The sequence below is a fragment of the Notothenia coriiceps genome, unplaced genomic scaffold (assembly GCF_000735185.1).
Source record: "Notothenia coriiceps isolate Sejong01 unplaced genomic scaffold, NC01 NC01_scaffold00029156, whole genome shotgun sequence".
In the NCBI taxonomy this organism is placed as follows: domain Eukaryota; kingdom Metazoa; phylum Chordata; class Actinopteri; order Perciformes; family Nototheniidae; genus Notothenia; species Notothenia coriiceps.
In genome coordinates, this window is record NW_011361857.1 from 64,302 (window position 1) to 86,006 (window position 21,705).

Genomic DNA, 21,705 nt, shown 5'->3' on the forward strand with positions numbered 1-21,705 from the left:
AAAAGACAAGAAGTGCAGCAGGAGGAGAAAGAAGAGGCAGCAGGACAAGAGAGATTGCATGCTTCTACGCCCCCGGAGCCTGCTTCAAGTACACTCATACAAACAGCAGTATTCTAGGAGCTCTATTTTCAGCAGCACCAGTTTGAAAAGGTTTGTTTTAATCCTCCCATTAACATTCATACTGGTCCATGGAAAGCCACTGAAGACACATTCAGAATGTATATACAGTGTTGTTTAAAGGCTCATAATGAAGCTTTTTCCTTATTACAATATGCTTAGAATATAAGCAAGCAAATGCGTTTTTGCATATTCAACAAAGTAAAGAAACCTCGCACTTGAGTTCTCTTTTTTTTTTAAATCATCTGATGAATGCAAAGGAGGTCCAGCCCTGCTTTATTCTGCCAGGTTTTGATTACAAATATCTGCTTCCGTTTGTTTGTATTTGATGGGTGATTCCAAGCATGCATGCATTTATAGGTGTGTTCATGTGCATGTTCATCCACATGGTTGGTTAATCAAAAGACAAAGCTCACCTTGTTTGGCTGAGGTTCAGCCTTTGGTTTGACCATCTGAGTTCCAGGTGGTATCATGCCTTTGGGAGGGTCTTTGACCTCTACTTCCATACCAGCATCTACAAGGACAGATTTACAGCTCATAGTAAAAAGACAGCGATTCTCTGTGCATTCGAAAAGGGCTTAAAAAAGAGTGCATTATGTAAAGTGGCTTCTTCCTGTTTTGGGATAGTCATGACTGAGCCCTTTGATTTACTTTGTGGGAAGTACTTTAGAGATCTACATTTCATTGACATACCTATTTCAATGCCGTCGATGGTGACATGGATGGTGTAGAGGCCGACTGCTCCGGGGGTCCAGTTGGCGCTGTAGGTTCCGTCAGTGTTTGCACGAATCAGCATGTTCTCACTGGGTCTGTGTGGGAAATGATCAATAAGTAGATTGTATCTTACTGGAAAAAGCTTTTTGTCTCTGCATTACCGCACTTACCTCTTTGGGGTGGGGGAAGCGAAGCGCAGCTCTTCAAACGAGTAGTTTTCATATGCCTACAAAAGACAAAGAGCGGAAGTATTAAGGTAAACAAAACAACATTGGTACCTAGATGTAGTTCTTATTTTTTATAGAATAGGAAAGACAGTCCCTTAATCAAAACTCTACTTATAAACAGGTCTATAATTGTAATATCAGTCATCTTTGAATTATGTATCTATACGATTCATTCAGCCAGATTTGCTTAAAAATGTTGAATTGTGTATTGCTTCCTCAATGACTGTTACTTTGTGCATGTCCACAGGTCAGCATGTATGCAACTAATCTGACAATTGCCCAGCAGCTCCCCCTTATGGAGCTTCTGCAGCCCTCCAAATGTAAACAAGTGAGGATACAAGTGAGTAATGATTCATGAACACAGGGCTGACCTTCATCATGGTAATAGCAATGTATCGAGCCTCTTTCACAATCATGGGCTCGTACGTGGCTTCCAGCTTGGGCATCGGCAAACCTCCGAAGGTAAGGTCAGGGCCAGAGGACGAAGGAGAGGAGCTTCCAGGGAGCCGCTGCAGCCTTTTCACATTCTCAGGGTGCATCGACTTCTTCTGTGACACAGGGACAGCCTTTACCTCCACCTGGAAATGTGAATTATAAGAAACAGAAGTCAGAGATTTGCTATAGAGTGGCGAAGTCCCGCCCATCTACTTCCGACCCATGGGACCTTATTTCGGAAAAATCATGTATTGAAGTCAATGGGGAGAGAAAGATTATCTTTCGATCCCGTTTGAATTGTGCCATGAATTACACACATATATGATGTTTGTCAATCTTAAAAAATAATTTCCATGTCAAAAAGGTCAGTTTGTCGTAAAACTGTTGAAATATAAGACTATGAACAATACGCAACTAGAAAGACTACAAATCCCAGAATCCCGGTCCCGCATGCTGGCTCTCTTACGGAACCGACTAACTTGTGTGTATGTGCAGCTCTCAACATGCCCAGACTTGTAGTGGGTTTCTCCTCGTTTAATACTTTTTGCCTCATTCTGAAAGAAAGAAGTGAAATGTGCCAACGTGACGGCCATCTTGGTGTGTGGTGCGGTTTCACACGCAAAAAAGTGTTACTTCACAGTTTTACGACATCATGTGTGTAATTCGTGGCACAATTCAAACGGGATCGAAAGATAATCTTTCTGTCGCCATTGACTTCAATACATAATTTTTCCGAAATAAGGTCCCATGGATTTGGTATCCAACAATACACAATATATAATATATATATATCTTGGAAGCAGAAAAGCCAAAGTAATCATCCTGACCTTCATGTGAGGAACATGTACCACATCTCCATACTGGTCTTTGGTCTGTACCACCACGGTAGTCGGCCATCCACAGCGTATGTCATCTTTGTTCAGGATCAGAGATGTCTTCTGTGGGTCTGCGTAAGAGTCTGGCTGCAGCCATCTGGATGTAGGAAACAAATAGAGAGACAGGGTTGTAGATTCCTAATCTGTAATGAAGGACTCATCAATACAACTTAAACACAGAGGGAAAGCTAACATAAATGTACAACCAGAATGAAAACACAAAGTAGATACATTGCTCCACTTCATTGAGCTATGAAGGCTCCACTTACGCCTGTCACGATAATTAATTTTGTTGGGCGATAACTTTTCCCGGAAATTATTGCGATAAACGATAATATTGTCGGCACCGTTGTAAGACCATTTTAGACCACTGACATAATGATAATATATAATAATAATTCAAGTACATCCTTTCAAACAGAACTTTTAAAGTTCTGTTTGAAAGGATGTACTTGAATTATTATTATATATTATCATTATGTCAGTGGTCTAAAATGGTCTTACAACGGTGCCGACAATATTATCGTNGACCCGGAAACCACACCAGTAAGCCAGATTATTGAGCAGCGAGCCTCGCAACTTCCCGACCAATCAGAGCACACTGGGCTCACAGTGAGGGGGGGGCGGAGCTCCAACAAGCCGTTTAGGACAGAGTGAATACCAGTGAATACACATTTACAGAGATGCTGTATGAGAAACCAATGTGAGTTTGGAAAATTGCACAATATAAATCTATTTTAGTAGACCTCAACAATGGAATTATGATCATTAGAAATGGCCATGACATGGGACCTTTAAATGCTGTGGAAGCCGTGGCGCTATAAAAAGCACAACCAATCATCTGAGCCGGCCCGGCTAAAATAACTGGATGGCCTACCTGCCTGTCAGCCTTCCATCTCGTGCAAAAACTTATCTCGTGCCCTCATTGGTCATGTGCGCGTTCGTGTGTGTTGGAGGAGGGGCTCTGTAAGGAAGTTTGAAGGAAAAGGCAGATTATTTTCAGCTGCGTACTTTCAAATTCTAGCGCACTCGAGCTGGTTTCTCCATTCTTACCTAGCCAACCTTTAAGTGGGTAGGACAGATGTTTGTCTCTTTATTTAATTATTATCACAGATATTACTGTCTGCTTCGGGCTGGACATTAGCACTATCATTGCCATGGTTACTGTCACTCAAAGGCAGTCCTCGTCACCACTGTTTCTAACCCAGTCTGTTGTCAAGGAAACAACTCCTCCTCCCCTGAGCACCTGGGAAGGGTCCCTCTGCTGTTGTGTCTGGCTCTCTGTTGTCAGCAGAGTGTTATAAATAGATTATTACTGAACAGATGTGTTTGATTTCAGGCGTTCATTTTAGATAGTGTATCTTTTAGAGACTACCCATTTTGTCTCTGTTCTGTTTTTCTCCAATTGTCTTTGCAATGACGTATTACAAACCCAAATGGAACAGATTTCCTTGACATTTAGTTAAAATGTGCAATATCTTTGGATGGGTACCTGGCTACTGCTGACCTTCACAATAAGATGACATCCATTACTTGTACATCAGTGTACCTGGGGTAATGCACACTTTGAGTGGGGGATGGTCTTCATGCAGAGGACATAGAACATGCCTTTTATTAAGAATTTAATATTTGCATTAAAAGCTTGGAATTCCTCTTCAAATGTATTAATCAGCCTCATGTGGTAATGTAGTTAGTTTTACACGTTTGACTACATATCTTCTTGTATCCTTTCTTTTAAGGTTGATGGACTAAACTCGCTGCACTCCGTAAAGGCTTCCCCGAACCGTTTCACCAAAACAAGTCAGGGCCGGAGTTGGAACACGGGCAATGGCTCTCCGGATGCCATCTGTATGACGGTGGACAAGCCAGGCGTTGTGCTGGTGGGCGTTTGCGTCTACGGAGGAGGGGGCATCCATGAGTATGAATTAGAGGTGCTGGCTGATGATGTAAGTGATATTATATTTTATAATATTTTATTCATTGTACAAGATTTCTTGGTATTTTCAAAACTTTTGTCCCTTCCTCCTTTAGGCGCAGACAGAGCACCCGGGCGACTCAGCACATACTCACAGGTGGACGTCCCTGGAGCTGGTGAAGGGCACCTACAGCACTGATGATTCTCCCAGTGATATTGCTGAGGTCCGCCTGGATAAGGCTGTGCCACTCAAGGTACAGAGTCTCAAGAAAATAAGAAAGCATATGATTTGCTGTTGGGATACAAATGTTAAGATATCATATGCTGTAACCATAATATCGTACCACATTCTATGAAGCCCATGAGTGAGTTTTGTTTAGGTAAATATCCTTCATTCAGTTGTTCCTCCGTAAATAAATTGTTCTTATAAATTTACAATACTAGATTATTTATTTTACAAGCAGATTATACTGAATTAGTCATTGGCATCATATAAAGTGTTACCCTTTTCACAGTCATGTTGTGATAGTCGTTAAAATGCATATAATCTCACTGATTAATTTCTTCTGTTGCAGGAGGGGGTGAAGTACGCTGTCCGATTGCGGAACTACGGCAGCCGGACGGCTAACGGTGATGGAGGCATGACCACGGTGCAGTGCTCTGATGGTGTCTCCTTCACCTTCAGCACCTGCAGCTTGAGTAGCAATGGCACCAACCAGACCAGAGGGCAGATCCCACAGATCCTCTACTACAGGTAAACACAAAGCCCGCATTTTATAACATCTCATATCTGAGGAATTTGAGGTTCTTTTTTTCTGACCTGAGTTTTTCTCCCTTTTTAAAGGAGCGAGTATGATGGGGATCTTCAGTCTCAGCTGCTGAGCAAAGCCAATGAGGAGGACAAGAACTGTAGCAGAGCTCTGTCTGTGGTCAGTGCCGTGGTCAGAGCTGCAAAGGATCTGCTAAACAGAGCTTTTGCTGTTGATGGTGAGCGTCACAAACTTGCACCTGTATTACAAAAGCACTGGTGTAGAGCCACTCGTATTTCATTTAGATTGTATCTGTTCAGCCTCTCATTCGTTTTATCTGTCCTCTGTTATCTCCAGTGGATGACATTCCTGAGCTGCTAAGTTCGTCCAGCCTGTTCTCCATGCTGCTGCCTCTTATCCTGGCCTACATCGGCCCTGTAGCTGCGTCTGTACCTAAGGTAAGAGGTCAAGTCAGGGAACCAAAAGTAAATGGTCTTCTGATGTGGCATTGTGGTAAAATGCCTGCTCTTCCTCATCCAGGCTGCTGTTGAGGTGTTTGGCCTCGTTCAGGAGCTGCTACCCGCCGTCTCAGCCCTCAACCAGAAGTACGCCCCACCCACCTTCAACCCCAACCAGTCAACAGACAGCACGACTGGCAACCAGCCCGAGCAGGGCCTTTCAGCCTGTACCACCTCAAACCACTACGCAGTTATCGAGAGTGATCACCCTTATAAACAATCTGGTGTCACCCAATACAGGGTAAGGTATCAGTTATTATGCTAATAGCAAGGACATCTGAAAAACACACAAATAATTTAAGTGTAATCTAATCTTACCCTGTCTCACCGTGCCTCAGGTATCATTTCCAGACTGTGTGCGCTGGACCACTATTGAGTTTGATCAACAGTGTGGCACTGCGCAGCCAGAGGACGTCATTCGCCTGCTCATCCCCAGCCGAACCCTCCACCTGTCCAGTCTGGGGGGCAAACCGTTGATCCATGACACCATCAACACCTGGACTGAGCTCAAGAAGTTCTCAGGATCCACCGGATGGCCTACAACTGTCCTAGTGCTGCCAGGTAGGAGAGCGTGAGAAAGGAACAGTTATTGATAAATATGATTAATACAACTGCGCAAACCGCTGCTCAGGCCTGACGTCAGCCTCTTAAGCAACAATAGTATTTGGGATGATGTGGCGTTTACTTTAATTTTGGAAACTGAGGGCAGAAATAACTCTAAAGAGGTGCTAAACGTTTATTCTTACAATCTAGTTGAAGTAATTGTTTTTTTTTGTTCACATATGTGCTTTTATCTGCGTAGTGGTGCTGAGCCACCTGCTACAACAGGCAGGCAGCCATTAGTCAAAAGTGATTATGTTTATTACTCCGACATCCTGTCTCTGTTTAAATATTCCATATTTCCGTTCTCTCTACTTTAAGGAAATGAAGTTTTGTTCTCACTGGAAACAGCGTCAGACTACGTGAAAGATGAGAAAGCTTCCTTTTATGGCTTCAAGTGCGTGGCTGTGGGATACGAATTCAATCCTGGTCCTGATGAGGTACTGACTTGTCCCTTCCTGTTTTCTGTATAAAAGGGTGTTTGTTTTTGAGAATTAAGAGTTCTCAAGTCTGCATTTTGTATGTAATCTCCATGATGCATTGGTCTAGGCAGGGAAAATGTTGAATGTTACAAAACCATCCTGACCTTAACATCATTGACCTTTCAGGGAATCATCCAGCTGGAGAAAGAGTTGGCCTTCCTGGGCAGTGTGTGTGCTGCAGCTCTGATGAAGAAAGACCTGGCCCTCCCTATAGGTATGTGAACAGGGGATGAGGGAATTTGGGGATCCATGTTGGGGATCCATGTTGGGGATCCATGTTGGGGATGTTGTGTTTTTTAATACTCTTAATTCTGGGGATCCAGGTTCTAAGTCTTATCTCAAATGTTGGTGCTCTTCACCCTCTTGTGGCCACATTAAGTATTACAAAAACACAACATAACTCCATCAGGAGACAACAATTTTTTATCAGATTTAGAAAAAAGCATCACTAGATTGTTCTCCTCTGACCTAACTTTAAATCTGTAATTATTATTTGTACTTCAAGGCAATGAATTGGAGGAGGATCTGGAGATTCTTGAGGAAGCCTCTCTTCAGGTGTGTCACCTTTTAAATTCAGAGGTCATCTTTTGGACTTATTGTGGTTTTAAAAGAAATATTTGATACTTTCTGCACTCTACCTTCCTTGATTCTTATTTCCTTGACCTCACCCAGGTGTGTAAGTCCCATGCAGGGATCCTGGGAAAGGGTCTGGCCTTGTCTCACTCTCCCACCATCTTGGAGGCTCTGGAGGGAAATCTGCCCCTGCACCTCCAAACCAATGAGCACTCTTTCCTGGAGGACTTCATCACATGTGTAGAGACCTCAAGTGGAGGACGTCTGGCAAGGTACATGATAGTGGAGCTAGGCCTGTCACGATAAGCAGATAATTGACTTATGGTACGATAAATAAAAATGAACTCCGATAACTTTTCTGACCTCGATAAATTGCCGTTTACATGCGTGTTTGTTTACATAAGGATGTGACCAGCATTTTAGCCAGGTGTGCTGTGTCTGCCGGCCAGGCGCGCCGTGAGGGGCGGGGCTTACACACAGCCAGGTCAGGGGACACTCCGCGTGCAGCAGTGTAGCAGCCAAATGAATAATATAGAGACAAGCAGGAGACAACGTGTGACTTACTCGAGGGGTATTTGAAGTTAAATGGAATTGGTTGCAAAACCTAATTCCACATCTCCGGTGTGTGGGAATATTTTGGATTTAAGCCAAATCAACGAGGCGAACTTACGGAATTGAATTTTTTGTTTTAAAAAGGTAGCAACAAAAGCTAGCAATACGACCAGCCTTAAACTGCACCTGAAACACAACCACCCCATTCCGTTTTCCCAGCTGGGAGCAAACACGGCAGCTGGAGAGCCCCCACCTTCCCGACAGTTTACAATCAAAGATGCATTTGCCCGACAATGCAAACATGTTGGTGTTCCTTGCTGGAAATCTTTGATTGATACAGATTTGGATATGGCCTGTTGAGGTTTTTTTTGCTTGTGTGCTCATATTTATTTATGTATTTGTATATGTGTATAGAGAGGGAGAGAGCTCTGTTTTCCAGCCTGAGTCTATTTAATATATTGTTTTGTGTGATTTAATTAATTGTTTATAATTTAATTGATTTGTTGATTTATTATATATAATTTATATATTTGAACATTATTTCACATTTCATTTGCAATGTTGAATGTTCAATAAAAAAAGTTCTGTTTGAAAGGATGTACTTGAATTATTATTTTATATTATCATTATGTCAGTGGTCTAAAATGGTCTTACAACGGTGCCGACAATATTATCGTTTATCGCAATAATTTCCGGGAAAAGTTATCGCCCAACAAAATTAATTACCGTGACAGGCGTAACAACACGTCTGTCTCAGTGGAAAACAAAAAGACAATCAAATATAATTCCATAACATTTGTTGCTGTTCTTTCAGATCTGGGTGATGGCTTTGTCCGTGTGCTTCATCTTCACCGTCACCATTGGAACATTCCCGGCTGTCACAGTGGAGGTCAAGACGACGGTGGCAAATGGAGGAGCCTGGGGTGAGTCTCCATCTCTAACATCTGTACAAAGCTGCAGGAGCTACTGAGCCACNTGGTCGGGAAGTTGCGAGGCTCGCTGCTCAATAACCTGGCTTACTGGTGTGGTTTCCGGGTCTGCGATACAGCGGGACAGCACGAAACTAATCCTGAGCACACACAAACACTCACAGCCGAAGTAAAAACAATAAGTGTGGCTTAATATTGAGTAAGAAAAAGGTTTATAACGCTGTGAGAATGGGTCTGCAGAGAGCATTTCTCCGCGATCCCAACTCGTCTATTACCAACCAGGGAGCTCTACGCAAGTCAATGGGACTCCCTGTTAGTTGAAATAGTACGCTAAAGGTCTTGGTGTGTGAGGAAATCCGCGGATTGGTCCATTTTGGTTCCCGGAAGAAACAAATGGAAAAAGATAAATCTCCAACGAGGCGTTCTGGGGCAGCATAGACAGGTCTTTTCTGTGTTAGAGTTTTACTCGCTACAGGGTGTACTTTGAGAGTTTACTGCAGACCGTTTACATGTAAAAAACCTTCATAACACACAAGGGGAGGGGTAATAACCGGAAAAGCATGAAATGGGACCTTCAATATATTCACTGCTTTCGGCATGTTAAGAGCATTCCATGGAATATAACAAAGATAATTACCAACCCCACCTTTAATGACTCAGCACACCGTTAAAACAATAAATCAAACCTCTTTTCTGTTACTGATTTTTGGCAACAGTAGAAACATCATCTTGTTCCAAGAAAAATACGTCACTATGGAAAGTTGATTTGGTAACTATATACACTGTAGCTTCAAGTAAGGTTATAGAATGAGGAAGAATAAAAAGGGAAAAAGCAAGGAATGACATGTAATCAAGATCTCATCTGTAACTTAGAAAATCTGGACTGTGATAAAGAAGATGATGATTAACAAGTGATTAACAAGTGATTAACAATGTTGTTGATGCTGCAGGTTGAACGGTGAAACAGAGGAAAGGTCAGTTTTTTCTGAAAACAAAACAACCAGAATCCTATAAAACCCTGTTTAATCTCTTGTTCCTGGATGAGGGTCCTTTGCCCCTGCCATCATGACATCTGGTGAGTAATAAAAGACCCTGAGCTTTGACAGCAATATTGTATAACTCTATAATCACTTAATCTAAATAATCGATCATCATAAAATAAAAAAATGTATTGCGTCATGGGAAGTTACCTCGGAGCCCAGGGCCGAGGCGGTGAGCTCAGAGACGATGGAGGCCAGCAGACCACAGGTGTTGGAGACAAGGTGCGGTGAAAACAGCTCCACCTCCTTCCTCAAACTCTTCCTCACAGGCAGCACCACAATCACCAGCATCTTCTCCAACACCTCCCGGAAACTGGTCATGCCCATCAGGTTCTCCTCCGTCTGAGAGGGAGAAAAATAATACTGTCTTAATAGTTAGGTAACTGAAGTATTACAACAAGCATATGTCGTAATGATCAAATACCATAATGTTCTCCATCTCTAGAAACACACATAAGCACCCATGTCCACCATTTTGAAGTGAAGATACCTGATGAACAGTAAGTATATCATGTGCTAACACTCACATGGCTTAGTTTCTCCATGTGGGCGACCAGCAGGGGGAAGCGGTGAGCGAGGGCAGAGTCGTTCTCTGTGCTGACTTGTTTGACCAGCGAACGCAGCAGCACTTCCCCGTCGTACGCGATGGGCAGGATGGATGTCAGCTTCACAGAAGTGTGGCACAGAGCGGACATTACAGCTGCCAACAGACGGCTGCTGGATGTGCGAAAGTTGGCCTCAGCAATGTCCTAAAAAAACAGGGAGGACAAGAAGAATTAATCTCTGACTTTATAACCGCTTTGAAAAATGTCTACAATGTGTATTTAACAACCTTAGAGAATGTCAGAATGAAGCTGTGGTTTTAAACTTTTAATGAGTTGTCTTGATATGACCTCAATATATCTATCAATTTTTACTTTATATTAAGGCCTTCTAAATTTTAAAACAGTCTTGAATATTTTTATAGTTTAATGAATTGGTGGCAAGTCGAGTGACGAAAAATGTATGAGCAACTATCTAGATATTTGTTCATTTCAGGAATCAGGAAATACATTGTTCTTGCTTTTCTGTTTTTGTAATAATTGGAAATTAAATATCTTCTGATATAGGACTGCTGCTTGAACAACAGAAGCCGTTACCATGGAGTTAAGGAAGATGTTTGCGAATCGCCATATAATATACCGCAGATGAATCAGAAAAACAACAGCTTCTAATAATTATTAACCAGTTTCAGTCCTACTTTAAAAGCTCTTTCTAGGCTACAGTGACATGGTGCAACGTTATTGACCTGGTCGAGACAGTTGAGCAGGTCACAGAGGCAGGCCCACTGCAGAGCCGGGGTCGGGTAGAAAGAGTGGAAGCAGGCAGTGAACGTGTTGTGGCACTCCTGCAGCACAGCTTCCAGCAGGGTCAGAGGCTGAGACAGGTAGCCCTGGGGGTCGTTGTCCAGCTTAGTCAGGCAGTTGTCCATGCCTTCTGAGAGGATCTTCTTCAGCAGGCTGCGCGTCTTTCCCACGCACTCTGCCAGCTTGCTCGACTCCTCCACCACAGCTTTGGTGCTGGCTGGAAATCAAAGAACACACAGAAAAGGAAAACATCACTTGATCTTATCAGAAGCCACACACTAAATGAAGGGGATCATTTGAAATGTACTTTTTGAAATATAAACACATTCTAGTCTGTTCAGGATTTAACGATCAGACATAACATGTTGGCACAGTGACTACTCCGTTCTTAAATGATTAAGGATGGATATTGTTTCTCAAACAGAAAACACATTTTTGTGGTTTTCACAAGCATTTTATTGCCAAATACTAATTGTGAGCTGTGCTCCTACCAGCAATGGGAAATATCTCACAGATGTAGACCCTGAGCAGGCGGAGACAGCATGTGCCAACAAAGCGCAGTCTCTCCAGGTCCAGCAGGGTGGCTGTGTACTGGAAGCCTTTCAGCCCTCGCAGCTCCTCCACACCCAAAACCAGGGTGGTCCAGCTCCAGTGAAGGACACTCAGCAGAGACTCAAAACACTCCTACAGAGACAGAGTTAGACAGTTACACAAAGTCCAGTAAACCTTACAAAGCCCTACTTGAAAGTAGCCCTTAAAGCATGAGGAAACATTTAGGGGAACACTATAAGACATAAAGACAGTACTCACCACTGAGACGGTTCGAGCGAATGAGCGTTTAAGGATATGGACCGGTTCACTGGTCTGCTGTTTTCCTTTAGCTGCATTGCCATCATTTGAAGGAAGCCTGATGTTCAAACATAAAGAGACAATCAAAATAATTTACTTACAAACCTATAGACAAAATATGCGTGAATCACATTCAAGGACTTTACTTGCCTGTAAAGTAGCTGTGGTATCTGACCCGCGTTAACATCTGTACCGTTGTTTGACTTCTTCGAGCTTTTGAACTGAAAGACCACACTAAAAAGGGAAAAACAAAACATTCAAAATGAAAATTTGTGTGACCAATTTTCAGATTGAGACATTATAGAACCAAATGATGCCTATGGAGAATGTGAAATGTTTGTTTACCCATCATCTGTTGTAATGGTTGCCTGTCCATGGGAGCCACAGTCACTGCTGGGTCCAGAGACTCGGGCCCACGCCACATACCACCAGCCCAGCTGCAGCAGCACCGGCTCATCAAACATCATGGCGTATTTCTCCCTACAGATAACCCACATTAACATTAATTCCACATCATTTTCTTTACATGAAAGATGCATGAGAACAGAAGGGAAACACAATTAATTTATTAACTTTACCTGGCAGCACAGTCATAAGCCAGCACGTCAGTCTCAGCCAGTAGATCTCCGTCCGTCTCGTGGTCACCTCCGTCAGGTCCAAGCTCAAAAAGCTGCACAACAAAAGGAGTGGGGTAATGTATTGTAAAGATTGTAATTTAAATGCCAATAGCAATAGTGAGTATCGTATTTGTAGTGAGTATCGGACAGTCGAGACAGAAAAAGTCTGTAATGACATTGACAAAATGCCTAAAACAATTACATGTGTCTTTGTTTAAAAGAAAAAAGGTTGGCTCTAAGCAGCTCACCTTGATCTTGGCAGTGTACTCCCCTCGTCCTCCGAACAGACCCAGGCCCCCAAGCAGGATGTCCGCATCAGCACAGAAGCGGATGGCCTCCACAGAGTGAGCCGAGTAGCCCCAGCCACCACCGTGACCTACAACATCACACATGGGATCGATAAGGCATTGCAACGTACAAGGAAGTGGTTTATCCACTTTTAAGTACTTTCACTCTGATCTGACTTGAACATTGATGTTGTGACTTTAAAGGTTAGAGGAAGAAGAGCTGGATAGACTCAAAAAAAAAATGAATCAAGCTAAAAATATATTATTATATATCTTTCAGTATGTTGTATCAGGCACGCGGGAAGTCAGTCAGAGTTGGGGGTGCGGCGGGGAGGGGGTGTGCTAGTGGAGCCTCGCAGCGGCGTAACTGTAGCTTACACCAGGGGTTCCCAAACGTTTCAGCCCGCGACCCCCAAAATAACAGTGCCAGAGACTGGCGACCCCCTGTCGACGGGGGTGTGGGGGGGTTTTTTTCCATTTTAAATTTGTAATCATCTCGCGACCCCACTTTGGGAACCCCTGCACTATCAACACAACGAGAGGCTGGAGGCGTCTGTCTCACAATACAGAGCCTCTAGAATGATGTCCGTGCCCGGCCTTTGTACTCCTCCCCCGGATGACGTGGCNTAGCACCCTCACATTTGTCAGCAGAAGACAGGACAGAAATACATGCAGGTGTAGACTGCGTTGCAGGGTATCTTAAAATGGTATCTTTAACTGTTTTTTTCCTATGGCAACTATTATGTTGATTCACTATTTATTTTACACTTTGTTTTTTGTTAAAAACTCGGAGTACCAACTCATCAAAGAGAATCGAGTGGTGATGATGTATTTGTTTGAAGGACCAGGGAGTGATTATAACAAAGGCTAAGAGCTGAGACAATTGGATTGTTCCTTTTGGATTTTGGAATATTGAAGTAAATGTCTTTTGCACGCAGAAGTTTTTTATACTTAAACTTGTTGTTCAGCAGGATAATCTCTACATACAAGCATAAAGGTTATCAGAAGAAGTAAATAGCTATACTATAAAGGGGTTCTCAGCAGGAAACCGATGGACTGTCCACTCCAAGTAGGGAATGAGTCCTTACCCCAAGTGAAGGAGTTCAAGTATCTCGGGGTCTTGTTCTCGAGTGAGGGAACAATGGAGCGTGAGATGGGTCGGAGAATCGGAGCAGCGGGAGCGGTACTGCAGTCGCTTTACCGCACCATTGTGACGAAAAGGGAGCTGAGCCAGAAGGCAAAGCACTCTGTCTACCGCGCCATTTTCGTTCCTACCCTCACCTATGGTCATGAAGGATGGGTCATGACCGAAAGAACGAGATCGCGGGTACAAGCTGCCGAGATGGGTTTTCTCCGCAGGGTGGCTGGTGTCTCCCTTAGGGATAAGGTGAGAAGTTCAGTCATCCGGGAGGGACTCAGAGTTGAACCGCTCCTCCTTTGCGTCGAAAGGAGCCAGTTGAGGTGGTTCGGGCACCTAGTAAGGATGCCACCTGGGCGCCTCTCTAGGGAGGTGTTCCAGGCACGTCTAGCTGGGAAGAGACCAAGGGGTAGACCTAGAACCAGATGGAGGGATTATATCTCTTCGCTGGCCTGGGAGCGCCTTGGGATCCCCCAGTCAGAGCTGGTTGATGTGGCCAGGGAAAGGAAAGTTTGGGGCTCTCTGCTGGAACTGATACCTCCACGACCCGACCACGGATAAGCGGGAGAAGATGGATGGATGGATGGATGGAAGGAGTGAGATAGAGATTATTATCTAATACATCTGATGAAGCATTGCATGAAGTCTGTTGATGATCAGAGGCTGTTGTTGGGGCTGTATAAACGTTTTTTTATTTTTGTTTTGTAGACAGACCATGCAGGCCTCAGAGAGTTAAACTTGGGCCTACGACCATAGTTTTACTGTATTTTGTTTTGAAAATCCACAGCGGAGGTTTGTGTCGTACTACATGCGGTGTATTTTGCATATCTCTCAGTAGCCAACAATCTGTGAGTCTGTTGGCTCGGACATAAACTCGTGTAATAAATGTAGTCTACATTTCATAATAAGAGGTGTAAAACCTGAGAGGATTTTAAATCGCATTTGAACTAAATGCTTATACAATCTGTAGTTGTATTTGTATTGTTGATTTAATGTGTGAACGAGGCGATATAGAGAAGGTTAAGCTGTCATTATTAGGCTGTAATTTGTTATATACTGTTGGAATGGGTAAGCAGGCCTATTGTTTTTGGATATTTGTGGAGTTAGGTGGTCCATGAGTGTTTTTTATTGGTTAAGTGGTCCTTGGTATGAAAAACTTTGAGAAACACTGCGCTAGTGGATTGTCAAAGGGGGAGCCTCGTTGCGGGGAAATTATACAGATGGCTAGTCCGCCCCTGAAAATGTCTATGCAAACGTTATTATTAATAATAATAAAATAAATTATAAAAAAACTTTTTTTTTTTTTTTCAATTTTTATTTTGTAATCATCTCGCGACCCCCACTTTGGGAACCCCTGGCTTACACTATAGGTGCGGCGCATTTGGGGGTGCGGGTGCTAGTGGAGCCTTGCAGGTGGGGGTGCTGCAGCCCCCTCAGCACCCCCCCTTCCCGCGTCCCTGTGTTGTATCATACATGATTTACAACAAATCCTGTTCAAAGATCCCACTTACTCTCGAAGCGGTTCACCACACTGTAGTCCTCTTTAGAGTAGACCTTCATCACTGCCTGGGTTTCTTCCTCTGCACTGGCTACACCCATCTTCAGCTCTTGCATGGCTGCCAGTGTATCCAGGCAACCTAAGTAGACAACCCAGTATACTTAATCTTAGTATTGAAAGATTACATACATAAACAAAAATGTATAATCTAGGAATTCCTGCACTTTATCATATTTTGGCCAAACTGTCTCTCAAATAAAAAAATGTACACAGTTAAAATAGCACTAAAATCCCATCACTCAGTTAATGAATGAACATTTTCATTAAAAATATGGGATTTATGGGAATATCAGTTCAATCAGGGTGGGGTCAGAGAAATCAGCTTTTAAAAAATAAGATGTCCGCATTGTCGATTATCACTCTTGGAGCATTCATCTTCACATTCCTACTACCATAAGAAATTCATAAAAGATTCATGCGACCAAAGACACTTTGCTGGATGGTTAGTGCAGAGGATTACCAAGGATGTGTAGGGCCCCGTGAGAGCGAGTAGTAGTGGCATGAGATCCTGAGGGCAACGCAAGCTCGGGGCTGAGGATGCTACAGCGAGCCTGTAGATCTGTAGCAGAGGGCATCCTGGCATCAGCGATCACTGCATTGTAGCACAGCATCTCTTTTGCAGCCGGCAGGAACCTAAAGAACCATGGAGGGCAAAAAGGGTTAGAAAAACACATTTAAAAAGAGACACATTAAAAACAAAAGGATAATCTGTCGGGCGTCTTCCCTAAATCTTGAGACTTGGAATGAATAGTACACAAAGTGGTACATACACGTAAACATAAACTAAACCAAATAGTTTACATTGTATTGCTGTGTATAGTTGATATTGACTGACCTCCATATGACATCATACACAGGGTCCAGACAAAGGCCAAATCCCTGCAGGTCCTCTTGCTCAGAGTCATTGAAGGTCCTGCAGCTTCCATCCAGTTTGTTGATAAGCAAGCACTTAAATGGAGGCGGCTCGGATACAGAGGAGGGCACAAGGCCAATAATGTGTTTGCTGGCAAAGATCTCTGAAGTTGCTAGGACATGGGAGTTGATAAGAGCCTCATCGATCCGCAGGAACGTCTGGTCCCCGCTGGCACCGATCCAAGTGGCCTTTCGTCCATATTTGGCACCGATGTTGGGCATGGGGGACGGCTTGGCATTCCAGTAGGGCATGTCCAGGATGGGCCGGCCCAACTGTCCTTTCTGAAAAACAATGAGGATCAATTGTCATTGTCTAGGGCAATTTGTTGTAAACTGTATCAAAAGCGAAATATATTGTGTGTAATAAACAAAGTAGTTAGTTCATTCTCTAAACAAGCAGTTGTATACACATTGTAACAGTTCAAATGTTTTACTTACCGAGAAGCTCCCGAATGTAAAGACCTGCCCATCAGTGAGAAGAACGGCTGTGTGGTTGCTGCCCGCTGTCACCTGAACACTGGGACCTGGAAGGGCCTGCACCAGAGTTGGAGAACCCCTAGCAGGTAGAAACATCAACATTAGGTTGTGTGAGTACACAAGTCTTTAACACTTAGCATCAAGTTTATTTCCAAGGAGGTTTTCACACAAAAGGATTCTACTTTGGCATATTGATGAATACACATGGCATATCTTAAAAATATAATTGTAATAAAATGACTGTAAAAATATGAAAAACATTTCATTGAAAAATGAAACATATCACCAATGTGACAGACACACACATTTAGACCTATGTATCAATTCTGTTAACATTACTTGAGGTGTGAATGACATAAATACTGTATTTATTTTTCCTGTGACTTGTTTCTATATACAGGTCAAATAGTTGGCTATCACATTAAAAACGAGGAGTGTGTACTTGCACATGCAACGGGGAAGGAGAGAGCTGAATGTGAGGAGACAAAGAACTAATAAATAGACTCTACTAAAAAACATTAAGGTCCTATGTCTTTCCTGAATTACTTTTCCTTGACTTGATTTTAATGAAGAGCAGTTTTACTCGAAACGTCACTTGGGTGCAATTATTAAGTGAACATTTGGATCCATTGGAATGTCAGTACATTTAAAAGGTGTCAAGGCAACAGAAGCAATACCTTGAGTTTACGTCTCCATGTCCAAGCTGTCCATGTTGGCCGTAACCAAATGTGTAGACGTCTCCATTCTCCATCAGCACCACTGAAAAGCAACATAACCATGACTGTTACCTACCTATTATCTTTACTGCAAGGTCAGACATTATTGTTCGAGGTGTTAGAATACATTTTCTAAAATAATATGCAGTCAAATCTACCCTGGAGCCTCACCAGAAGCAGCTTTGAGTTATATTCTCTTACCCGAGTGGTGAAACCCGCAGCTGACCTGCACAGCTCGCAGCTCACAGTCAAATCTCACGGCCCCCGGTGGGTAGGTGGTGATTTTGCTTGCATCTTTCTCTCCACGCTCACTGCTACCATCTACAAGGCAAACACACCAAGTCAGCACATTTAAGTAGAGAACAGGGAGAGAGTGAGGTTAAGTAGCAACTTCAGACCACAGAGGTGGAGGTCTCTGCAGAGTCCTGGAAAACAGAGCTGGAGGGAGAAGGGGCTTCAAAAGAAAATGGGGGAGAAAGGGAGAAGCATACCGAAAAAGAAAGGAGGGAACGGAACCTCTTAACAGAAAGGCTTTTGGGCAACCAGTCCCAAACATATGGATCTAGTGTTTGTTTAGCAAAGAGTTTGATTTCCAAAATCTGTCTGTGATCAATGAGAAAGAGGGAATCTGGTTTACCCTGAGCCCTGTGTAAGAGGTCACAGCTGTGTGAGAGGGGGGGGGGGGGGGGGGCCCATGCACTAGAGTCAATACAATGACAGTCAATACCTTTTTGGACCATGCATCAGCTCAATGTGGTTTACCTTTGTATCTGAAGCCAGCCAGATGAGACACCAGGCTTAGGTTTTGATACAACTTCAAAGTGAATGTAACATAAATATTGACTGCTTCGTGGCTCAAACATTTCTAAGGTGGGGTTGAAAGTTTAGCTCATGGTGACGGCTGTCAATGTGAGTAAAACAAAAAGGAACAGAGGTGCTCTTCAACTAAAGCAGTGTTTCCCAAATGGGGGTGCTTTGAAGCTGCAGAGGTTTGTGAGATATTCCTTCAAATATCAGTCATGCTTCATTCCTGAAGGAATTACACTATGATAAGTAAAAGAAGAAACTAAATGTAAACTGATGCAACAAACGCGATCATGTTCAGTGATGTTTTTTTTTTTGGAACAATAATGTTTTGAAATAGCCAAGGGGTACTAGGGTGAAATCATATTTAGAAAAGGGGGTATATTATTTGAGAACCACTTCTCTCTTTATTGTCTAAAGTACAATATGAGTAATTTGGAGGTCCCACACTAAAACACTGGTATTGTTGGTGGGTTGATTTTTGAGTAAACATTCCTCATAAGACCATGAAGGATGCTCAGGGGAGTCACACCAAACAAACTATCCTTACAATTGTGCATCAACCACAATGAATGGTTCTGCAAAAACAAAAAGTAATTTAGCAAATTAAAACATCCTCCATATCTAAACAGTCCTTAAAAAAAGGATACTGCTCTAAAATAGAATACTCTGTGGCGTCTTAACTTCCCATGTATGACAGTGGGAGAATGAAACAAGCCACTTATCGTTAACAATGAGTTTCTTTGTGGAGGGTTTTCAAATGGTGAAAGTTAACAGAATTTAATTTACAGTAAAGAGGGCACAATTCTAGACACTGAAAACGAAGCCTTGCCTAATAATAATAATAATCCACCAGCAGATCCACTTCAACCTGTGCCATCTATTTGCTTCAAAAGCAGCAGCAGCTTTGACGGAAGATGAAGACCTGCCCAAGTGCACTATCTACACAAAAAGATACCATCTTATTTTATATTATGGCAGGCAATGAGTGATACAGTTTGATATTTTACATTTTCTTAACTCAAGTATTTGCAGAGAGAGGACCTTTTAAAGCTCTAAGCCTGATCTGTGTGCTCTTTCCTCCTTATGGTTACTTTAGAAAGGAGAAAAGATTGTTTGTGTAACAAAAGCAAACTCCAAAAACAAGTTGCCTGTGTTTTCGTTGAATAGTAACTTGAGACAAAGAACCAGTACACTCACTTCTCTGATGGTTAAGTGCCTAAAAAGCTTACAGTAATGCTGTGACACATTTTATGATTTCCAAGCCCTTTTCATGAGATGATTCAAATCTAAAAATACGATTTTTAAACTAAAAACCCCTTTTTTTTTCCTTCTGGGTTAAATGTTTCTGTCATTTACTCTTTTTTTCTGCTAGCAACACTGCAGTTTACGGCCAAAGTGACAAATCAGTTGTAACTGGAGTGATTGTAAATCCAGTTACAACTATTTAGGTCAAACAACAGCATTGGGGCAGAGCAGACATCCTACTACAAAAATAAAAAATGTTGACCACAAAAAATCTGTGTTCTACAACAGCCCTTTCCTATGTTAGGGTCATGTCAAATTAAACTAATTAAAGGGAGCCAGCCTGTTGAGGTTGGTCTTTCACCCAATCTAGAGACTGCACAGTATGTGTTCCACTGCGAGAGTCCTTCTCTCCAAAAGCCTACATTGTTTGCTACCATGAGACCTGATGAATACACAAGAGTCCTGCCGTCAGAGAGTGAGAGAGGAGGTGGGCGGGACAGCCAGATTGGGAGATGAGTCAAAGGGGTGTCTCTGCACCCATTGAGTTAGTGAAAACCGTAGTACCTTTGTGCTTGTCCCGTTTATGCCTTAGTGCCTGAAGGGGTCTTATTCTGGCTAGGGCCTGCTCACGCTGGTTCATAAAAATGGGACCGGGATAAACAATGGGGCCTGGGGGAGAAAGAAACTTTCACATGCATGCACAATGCTCACAGAATGCGAGAGAACACATGGTAATACCACAACAATACACACACATTGAAAAATAATAAGGACACAAGCAAGGGGGAAGTCACCAAGACACAACACCCAAGCAAACAGCACCTGGAAGGTATTCAAAACTAAAAGAGGGAGGACATACATATTGTAGAATCTAAGACTGCCCCCTTCTTAGTAGATTGATTATTAATTGTTCATTTTGGTCCTTTTTGTATAAAATATATTTTATGGTTTGTCATGCTCAATCATTGAAATGTACATCTCTGGTAACACAATTATTAAAGTGGTGCTTTTGCATGTTTTTGTATATTCTACAGATCTGTTTATTCAATCAACTAATCCATTTGTCGACAAAATTCTGTTAGTTGACGAAGAATTGATTTAGTCGCCGATAGCACTAGTAGTTTCACCCTAATCGTTAACCTCCGCTTCCACCTTCTCACTCTCCCTGTAGCTATGTTTAAGTCTCTAGGGTAAAAGGTATTAAACCAAAAACACACAATCCCTTCCCTTCCCTAGACATTGTGCCATTTTGTTTCGCACTGATTTATACCTCTGCCTTCCTCCAGCCTGTGCCGGCGGTTGATCCTCTGTCGTTTCTCTTCCTGACGGATTTGAATGTGCTCCTCGATGTTCACTCCTGGAGGGGGAGGGACAGGCACAGCTGAAAACAAAAAAAGGCCCCAGATACAGGCAGCCAAGACAGGATGCAGGAGAAGGAGGAGGAGGAGGGAAAACGGAGCAGAGCAGAACAAAACAAGACACACATCAATGAATGATGGAAAGAAGTGATGGAGAAGCAATGACTCTGCACAACACAAGAATAAAACAAAGCAACGAAACATGTGCGAAATGCTGACTCAAGCAAACGCAACAGACAGTGGGATGTGTGGCATAAGCAGAGTGCGGGCATAGCTCAGAAAGATATATTGCTCGCACACAGCCCCGCTCAAGACAGTAATTTATTCCGATCCATTATTGAGAATCCAACACACAGTAGTGAACATTGGAATATAACCTCACACAGGTTTGTGCATGACGCTCTAACATGCATATGATTCATCAGACTTTGTGTCTTTAAATTAAAAATGTAAGTGGTGATATAGGTGAGATGTAAACAGTGAAAGTATGACATGGCAGATATGAATGTGCATACCTAGCAGCAGGTCCAGTGGAATCATCTCCTTCACTGCATCAAAGATGCCTCTCTGTCTGGCCTCCTGACCGTCCAGCTCCCTGGCGCAGGCCTTACAGCAGCCACACGCCGAGCAGCCCGACTCTCCGGATCCACAGCCACAGATACTGGGGGG

General features: G+C 42.9%; 1 protein-coding gene across 1 annotated transcript in view; it reads right to left on the reverse strand.

Moving 5' to 3' along the window:
• Positions 1–21,705, reverse strand: part of mycbp2 (MYC binding protein 2) — a 68,250-nt gene that overhangs the window by 23,399 nt on the left and 23,146 nt on the right. Inside the window, exons 16-38 of the mRNA XM_010786394.1 lie at positions 21,552–21,697; positions 20,949–21,059; positions 20,243–20,347; positions 17,828–17,947; positions 17,588–17,669; positions 16,872–16,989; positions 16,357–16,715; positions 15,982–16,154; positions 15,475–15,600; positions 12,787–12,914; positions 12,500–12,591; positions 12,267–12,401; positions 12,072–12,155; positions 11,883–11,979; positions 11,564–11,756; positions 11,015–11,289; positions 10,254–10,475; positions 9,848–10,068; positions 2,321–2,465; positions 1,430–1,636; positions 1,002–1,057; positions 811–926; positions 534–631 (exon numbers count right to left, since the gene is read on the reverse strand). Coding sequence (XP_010784696.1) covers positions 534–631; positions 811–926; positions 1,002–1,057; positions 1,430–1,636; positions 2,321–2,465; positions 9,848–10,068; positions 10,254–10,475; positions 11,015–11,289; positions 11,564–11,756; positions 11,883–11,979; positions 12,072–12,155; positions 12,267–12,401; positions 12,500–12,591; positions 12,787–12,914; positions 15,475–15,600; positions 15,982–16,154; positions 16,357–16,715; positions 16,872–16,989; positions 17,588–17,669; positions 17,828–17,947; positions 20,243–20,347; positions 20,949–21,059; positions 21,552–21,697 — 3,409 coding nt within the window. The remainder of the gene's footprint in view (positions 1–533; positions 632–810; positions 927–1,001; positions 1,058–1,429; positions 1,637–2,320; positions 2,466–9,847; positions 10,069–10,253; positions 10,476–11,014; positions 11,290–11,563; positions 11,757–11,882; positions 11,980–12,071; positions 12,156–12,266; positions 12,402–12,499; positions 12,592–12,786; positions 12,915–15,474; positions 15,601–15,981; positions 16,155–16,356; positions 16,716–16,871; positions 16,990–17,587; positions 17,670–17,827; positions 17,948–20,242; positions 20,348–20,948; positions 21,060–21,551; positions 21,698–21,705) is intronic.